This window comes from Mus musculus, chromosome 9 (genome assembly GCF_000001635.26).
Source record: "Mus musculus strain C57BL/6J chromosome 9, GRCm38.p6 C57BL/6J".
In the NCBI taxonomy this organism is placed as follows: domain Eukaryota; kingdom Metazoa; phylum Chordata; class Mammalia; order Rodentia; family Muridae; genus Mus; species Mus musculus.
Genome location: NC_000075.6, coordinates 39,016,311 through 39,024,975, shown reverse-complemented (window position 1 = coordinate 39,024,975; position 8,665 = coordinate 39,016,311). Strand labels below are relative to the sequence as shown.

Here is an 8,665-nt window from a genome sequence, read left to right as displayed (position 1 = left end):
GCAGGGATGTCTCTGACTTTGTTGTTTGAATTCGGAGCCCTGTCCTCCTACTGGGTTACCTCCTTCAGACAAGATAGGAAAGAAGGTGTCTAGTCTTGCTGCAACCTCATATGCCATAGTTGTTTGGTACCAGTGGAGGCCTGACTTTTTCTGAAAAGAAATGAAAAAGGAGTGGGCAGGGATCAAGAAGGGGGAAAGATATGGAGGGGGACTGAGAGGAATGGAGGGAGGAAATCCTGCAGTCAAGAAGAAAGTTTTCAATAAATAAATAAAGTGAAAGTGTTAATGCATGTGAAGCATCAAGTTTCATGTATAGTCAGTCATGTTTTCCAGTGTAAGTTGAATATTTGTTTGCTCTTGTAACTACAGACTATATAAAAAGCATAGTTATGATTTAACCCAGCCTAAATGACTCTGGTCCAGCTGTGTCCTGGAGTCCATGATAGAATATGCATCATTTTCTTCAGATTATATATGAGTTAAAATGTTGCTAAACTGTTTTTGCCATAATCTTTCCATGAAGAAAAATCATTATTAGTTTAATGGTGACTACTCATTGCATATTTAGACCAATGCACTGTTCTTGCATATATTTAAATACATGAAAAATGTAATGAAATCAGGTTAAGTTAAGATACATGAACAGAGGATAGTTTCATTCCAAATAAGACACTCCCTCCTTATGTATATAAATTCATGCCTTCTGAAAAGGCTCAGACGTTTATACCTCTTTTAATATCATTCCTTCTCAGTTTAATTTATTGGGTTTTTTTCCATGATATGCTGCAATTCAGTGTAGTATTTAAGCATGTGGATGCTTTATTGCTTACACATGGACACTTTCATATGTGTCTCAGGTATCAGAACATCAGTCAACTATAACAGTTACCAGGAAAGAAGCATGAAAGCCCCTGGTTCAGGAATCAAACCTAGTTTAGTTTAGCCTCCAATTGTGTGGTTGAGTTATTAAGCATCAATGCTTAATTTTCTTATTCTACTAAGTGAGGTGGTTTTAATTGCTTGAGAAAATAAGCATTGTACTTAAGAAAATACTTCAGCACCATAGAAATGCTCAATCAATATTGATCATTAAATAAGACCATGTCTACATGGAATAGTTTATATTCATGTTACGGATTTATAATTTTCCTTTGTATAAACTATATGAACATCCTTTTTAAAGTATGTTCCTTGAAGGACAAATAAATTGACCTAATATTTCTGTCCTACTCATTAAATTTTTGTAAACATTAATGTGCACTTTACATAGGTAGAGCATCCCCAAGATGTGCAGAATTGTTGTAAAAGGGTTTGAGAGTTGGTACAGGCAAAGGCTTTAACATGTGAGACAGGCAGTTGGCATTGTCAAGAAGCTTCCAGTCTGAGTTTAGTCTATCAGACAGGCTATAGCACATTGGAAAAAGATATTCACATATCTATTTCCAAGTTTCTATTATTTTAATTTTGATGAGCAATGTAATAAGCTTAAGTCTAATTGGGCCCCCAGGGCAACTAATGACTAAATCATGAAAATCTCCAAGGGCAATTAAAAGAAATGATAGAGGGGGCAATGAAGGTGTCTTGACAGCATGCACATGTCATGAACATCATAGTACAAACACCACATCTCAGATCCTGATGTGGAGAAACCGTGAACTCCTCTGAGTACAAAAGAAGATGACTTGAATTTTCTTTACAACACAGTAGAAATTCTGATGCTTCATAACATAGCAAGTATCTTCAGTTGCCCTGTTCTTGCTGGGATTGAGTTGGCCATCATAGGTGAGAGCATCACAGTAAGTTCAAGGTCAGGATGAACTGGTGAGACATTGTTTCAGAAATCCCAGGTGCTGGGAGAGCTCAGCCATAGAGAACTAACTTAGCAAGCTTAGACAATGAGGCTGATTCTCCCTCTTGAGAAGAAATGCACCTGGGTTCTGGCAGGGAACATCTTTCTATTTTTTTTTCCTAATAATACTTTACTATATATTCACTAAATACATGACAGCTAAAAGTAGTAAGGTTCTAAATACTCAGTTATCTTAAAAGCTTTATTTTTCTAAAAAAAATGGTTTTAATTAAGAATAGCACAGACATATTTTCTTAGGGACATTATTTTATGTAATAATAAGTTATAATTTCCCTCTCATAAGCAGGTAAAAGAAGTTATCTATGTTGTGTGACATTTGGTTGTCTCATCTTTTGTTTTAACATAAATGTTATAAGTGTAAAGGACGTCCAATTGTGATTTAAATTGCATTTTTGATTGATATTATTGAATTTTTTCTTATAACTAATTAACATTTACTTAAGAGTTTTGATGAAATTGTGTTCAAATCAGTTTCTTGTTTTTCTCAAGTTAGAGAAATTTCCTGAGTAATTTTTATTGCATTTAAAAATTACATATACTATTTCTTGATGAATATATAATTTGTAAATATTTTTCAAGGTGAACAAATTTTTTATACTTTGATAAGAAAGTATCACAGAACTTTCTCTTTATTAACATTAAATTTTAGTCAAGTTTAGGCTTAAGTTTTTCAGAACTAATTTAATTTACAAATGTCTAGGAACCAAAGATTCCTGACAGCAGTATGTGTCCTGTTATAAAATGTATCACCATTACTTATTGTGAGTATATTAACACTGTTAAAATTCTAATGGATGATGACCAAAACTTAATTTCTTTCAGTTGTCACTTAATGAACTAATAAGCTATCAGGAGATACAAGGTATCTCCCATTGCATTTTCTGTTTGTTTGCTTCTCGCTTTAGACCCCTGCTGGTCTTAACTGCTCTGTATTCTTTTACTATCTTTCATTATCTCAACATAGAAATTTTCAATTTCAGGTAATTCAGTTTGTTTTATTTGAAAATAATTCGCAAATTGCAATTGGTATATAAACGAAACTAAGGTCACTAAAAATGTTTCTGTTAATATCTAGAGGGATTGTATATTCAAAATTAGCATTTAACCACAATATATGTACAAGAATATTTCTGTATTATTTGTTGGAATGAATCTAAAATTATTAAGTTTTTATTTTTATCTTCTATATAATTGCTGAATTATTCCAAAACTAACATTGAAAAGAACATTCTTAGGATATTTTCCTCGAATAATTTGCTGAACATAAGTTAACCATACATATGAGAATCTATTTTCTGGATGCTCTATTTGGATGTACTGAGATTCATCCCTACCTTTCGGGTGATACCTCTTACAGGTAACATCCCCCAGACACACAACCCATTGAACCCCCACCCAAACACCACCCTTCACATCAATTCACAGCAAAAAGGCACATTGTCAACTGAGGCCAGACAGGCAACCCAGTTAGGGGAGCTGGATTTAAAGGCAGGCAGGCAGGCAAGCAACAGATTCCAGGACAGTCACTTCTCCAGTTTTGGGAGGACACACATGAAGAGCAAACTGCACATCTCCTACATATATACAGGGGAGCCTAGCTCCAGCCCATGTTAGCCATGTGGTAGATCGTTCAGTCTCTGGGAACCCTAAAGGTTGAAGATACTTGATACTCTTGGTCTTCCTGTATGGCCCCTGTCCTCTTTAGCTACCACCATTCTTTGCCCAAATATCCCACTAAGACTTCTAGAGCTCATCCAACATTTGGCAGTAGGATTCTGCATTGGAAAGAACCTTACAGAGGACTATTATGCTAGGTTCTTCTCTGCAGGTATAACAAAGTATTACTAACAACATCAGGGATTGTTCTTAGTTTGGCCTATTATTGGTTGGTCATTCCCTCAGTCTCTACTCTACCTTTGTTCCTGCATATTTTGGAAGCAGGACACATTTTAGGTTGAAGTTTTTTTGGGTGGGTTGATGCCCTTGTCTTTTCAATGGAAGTGCTGCCTGCCTACAAAAAGCAGCCACTTCCTGATCCATTTCCCCAACTTCTAGGAGTCTCAGCAAGATTTGTCCCCGAAAGACCCTCTGGGGCTTCCCTCTATCCCAAGTTTCTCGCTAGTACTTGTGATTGCTCATTCATATATACCCTACCTCCCTACTTATTTCCATTTTATCTTTCCTGTTCTTCCTACATCTGATCCCTGCCCCATTATGCTCCTCTCCACATCTCTTACCTCATGAGTTCCTTTCCTCTCTCCACCACTGATATCTATTTTAGTTCCCCTTCTGAGATAGAGTTCTGAAATAGAGATAGAGTTTTTGAATGTGTAGACTTTAGCGTGGAAACTTGTTGTGGTTTTAATTTTCCAGGATGTCGTTAATCAGTCTTAAGTAAGATGTCCAAACCAATGTCAATTTATTGATAACACATATGTGGGGCTATTTGTTAGTTGGTTAGTTTGCTTTTTGATAAAGTTGCCACAATTTCACTGAGTTTGAATTACAACCCCAAATCAAATTGTTTCCTTAGCACATGTTAAGCTGATAGATATAGCTTCAGACTTGTTTCATTTAGTAGTTTCTTAAAGAGCTTTTACCTTCTTTTTGAAGAGAGAGTGTTCATGTCTGTGTAAGTGTAGGTGTGTGTGCACGAGTGTAAATGTGTGTGCGTGCCTCTGTGTGTGTGTGTGTGTGTATAAATATTCATGGAAGCCAGGAAATAACCTTCAACGTTGTTTTTTATGTATCAGTTACCTGATTATTTTTCTTATTTTATTCACTTTATAATTGGATCCTGCCCACTCCTACCCCTTCATTTTCTTCTCCCAGACCCAGCCATACAAATCTCTCCCTCCATTATCCCCTACCCTTCTCCTCATATAAATCTTTCACTGTTTGCTATTTTTGGATCACTTATGTATGCTATAATATCATCTATAAGTAATGTGAAGTCAATCTTAATTCATTAGGAACATTTACTTTGTAAAATAGTATATATGTTATATAACTGAAAAAGGAAACATATTTGTAATTCTTGCATTTTTTCCTGGGAATATGATTTTGACACTCTCTGATTCATAGAAGTTGAAAGAAAAGGAAGAAATTTTGAAACATTAAAATACTTATTCCAAAAATTTTTTCAATAATTGTCCCTGGTTTATTATGCCTCCACTATTTTTGAGTTAGGCAAACTTGTGTTTTGAAAAAGATTTTAAAGTCATCATTCAAATCAGCTACTTTACTTCCTCATATGTACTTCTGTATAAATAATGTAGTTTAGATATAGTATTTAGAAATACTTGCTTCAAAGGTTTGATATGGTGAAGCTAAAAATTAAAAGTACAAAAGTTTTCAACATTAAATAGATAAAATAATTTCTAAAAAGTACAATTAATTTTGAAAATCAAATATAGAAAATATTAAAGTGAGACAACTTCTACAAAGTGAAGATGGTCCAGTAAGAAGTAGTCATAAAGAATTTTAGGTGGTACCTGCTTCCAAAAGAAGAACAACTGTGTCCCTCAATAGTCACTATCTTTTCCTTTCAGAATCTGCCTGAGAACATGGAAAAAGGCAATCAATCCACAGTGAACAAATTCTTCCTTTCTGGCTTAACAGAACAACCAGAACTGCAACTGCCACTCTTCCTCCTCTTTCTTGGAATCTACCTGCTCACAGTGCTGGGGAACCTGGGCATGATCATCCTGATCCTGCTCAGCTCGTACCTGCACACCCCTATGTACTTCTTCCTCAGTAGTCTGTCCTTCATTGACTTCTGCCAATCTACTGTCATTACCCCAAAAATGCTGGTGAAATTTGTGAGGGAGAAGAATGAAATCTCCTACCCTGAGTGCATAACTCAACTTTGCTTCTTTGTCATTTTTGCTGTTTCAGAAAGTTACATGCTGGCTGCAATGGCATATGATCGCTATGTTGCCATCTGTAGCCCCTTACTTTACAGTAGCATCATGTCTCAACATAAGTGCCTTTCTCTCGTTTTAGGAGTTTACATTCTAGGCATAGTTTGTGCATCAGCTCATGTAGGATGTATATTTAGGATTGATTTCTGCAAATCTGATTTGATCAACCATTATTTCTGTGACCTTATTTCTATTCTTAATCTCTCATGCTCTAATATTTTTGTGAATGATCTCGTAATTCTAATTTTTAGTCTAATTAATACCATTTTCCCAACCCTGACCATCCTCAGTTCTTATGCTTTCATCATTATCAGCATCCTACGCATTAAATCCACTGAGGGAAGATCTAAAGCCTTCAGTACCTGCAGCTCCCACATCTCAGCTGTTGCTATCTTTTATATCTCTGCTGGATTTACGTATCTGAACCCATCATCTTCCCATTCGATGGATGAAGGAAAAGTGTCTTCTATATTTTACACCATCATTGTTCCCATGCTCAACCCCCTGATTTACAGTCTTAGGAATAAGGACGTGAAAATTGCTCTGAAGAAAATGATTGAATGAAGATAATTCTTCTGATAAGTATAATGTACAAAAAAGTCTCATTAGCTCATAATCTAGGGCTACTACATAGTATGAGTTGAGTATGTATTAATTTTGTCAATTGTTCTTCATTTTTTGAGATTCTATGACATTATTACTCTTCCATGACTTTCACAATACTATTTTGAACAATATCTTACCTCACATCTTCTTCTTGGGAGTCATTGCCATGTATCCAGAAAATGTTTGCTGGTACTAGTCCTTGGTAATTTTTCTCCATATTTTCCCCTAATATAGGTATATGGCTTCTATTATGTTCCAAAATAGTGTTGCTTATTAAGCATTCTGTATTTCATACAATATCTTCTGGTTCAGATAAAATGCATTGTACATAAATTTGACAAATTCTTCAAGAGTCTGTAAGAAACTTGCTTTTAATGTTAAAAGAGAAAGTTTGGAAATATATTACTTAGAGTTTATCTGAAATAAATCGGGACACAAATGTGATAACATTGTTTACTTTTTATTTTGTTTGGCTGGTTATGCATGTATATGCTTGTATATTAAATTGCATGTGTACGTATAAGTAAATGACTGTACATATATGCATGGAAAATTCAGAGGGAGAGTTCAGGTAATGTTCCTATGAAGCTGTCTATCTGGTTTTATAATGACAGTACTCCCTCTTCCATGATCCGTTTCCTGGAGTCTGAAAAACATCCCTGTGTATCCCTTTACAAACTTTTAAATATCTACAATAAGAATATGTGAAAAATCATTGGGTTCATTATTGTACTAAGAAACTGAAATTTGTACAATGGATTTAGAACTAAAACTTCTTCTGATATTCCAATTGCATATCAACAGTGAGTGTGAACATTAAGCTCATTTGGTTGCTCAAAAACCTGATATCATCATGAGAATTACCAAGATCCCAATAACCACACAACAAAGGTAGAACAAATTTCCATACCATGAGACACTATTAAGCTTCCGCCTCCACATGCCCATTTGAAATGTAAATGAAGAAAATATCTAATAAAAAATTGAAAAAAGTTAAATAATTAAGGATAAAAATATATTTGAATTAGTTAATTTAAAATTAGAATTTCTGAAGAAAATGTAAATGCAATAAAACTGTAAACTACAAAATTGAAGAAACTTAACAAAACATGTAATATTAAAACCATACCAGTAAAATGAATCAAATTTAAGAGATATTATCAGGTACTGAAGACAAAGTAGAAGTATATCACTAATTCAAAGAAAATGATAAATCGAATAAAACCTAAGAACAGAGCCATAGGACACTACAAAAGCAAGAAATATATACTAATAGAAGAAGAAACCCAAATAAAATCACAGAAAACGTACTTGTCAAACTTACTAAAGGAACATGTTCAAATCTAAGGCTGAAACTCGGGACTTTTTTCTCCTCTATAGAAAGACACTGGGTATATCAATCAAACTCCAGACAGGCTTTATGCTCAGAAAGAGTTAGCCAACACAAAATAGAATTAATAACTACTTTGCATTTTTTGTTTTATCTTAACTTTTGGGTTTGTTTGTTTGATTTTTCAGAGAGAGAGGTATGGGGTAAAATCTTGAATTTCAGTGCAGTTCAGGGGGAAGATGTATGGGAAAAATGTGATAAAAAAGTATATGAAAAATGTTTATTTCATAATATTATTTTAAAAGTTTATCAGGAAATTTAAGAGGGGAACAAGATATAAAGACACCAAAGGAGCTATGTGAGGAGGCAGGCACACAGAAACAAAAGAACATTTCCTAAATTGAAAGAAGAAAATGCTTATCACAGAGCAAGAGGAATATGGTCCACTCAATTGAAAGAACCAAAAAGGAGTTCCCTAGTAATATAATACTGAAACACTAAACTTAAATAACAAATAAAAATATTGAATGCCACAGGAAATACCTGTAGCATGTACATTTACAAACAAGCTTGATCTTTCTCAAGAGCTCTGCTGTGCTCAGCTAGGCTATGTGATCAACAGCTGCCTGCTTCAGTCAGCTCTACTTACTGCCAACTGATGCTTTTCCCAGGAATTCCAGGAGCTGAGATTCCTCTCCACCACCCTGTGGCGAGCTCAGCCAACCTGACAATGACCACCTCTGTTGTTCTCTTTCTCTTCCCACCTTTGTTCTGTGGATGGAAAACACCATTTAGTTCTTATGCTTTAAAACAAGACATATAACACAACTCCTGGGTGCAGAATCTATTGCTCTAACTTCACTACCTATCCTATACCAGAATTCTGATGTTGATGGAGGCTGTCACTGGTTCTATTAGCCCCCAGGTCTTACATAA

General features: G+C 34.9%; 1 protein-coding gene across 1 annotated transcript; it reads left to right on the top strand.

Annotated features, from left to right (window-relative positions):
- The first annotated feature begins 5,436 nt into the window (after positions 1-5,436).
- Olfr146 (olfactory receptor 146) lies at positions 5,437-6,357 on the top strand. The gene has a single exon (NM_146747.1). It carries the CDS (start codon positions 5,437-5,439, stop codon positions 6,355-6,357), a length of 921 nt encoding a protein of 306 aa, NP_666958.1.
- The last annotated feature ends 2,308 nt before the right edge of the window (positions 6,358-8,665 follow it).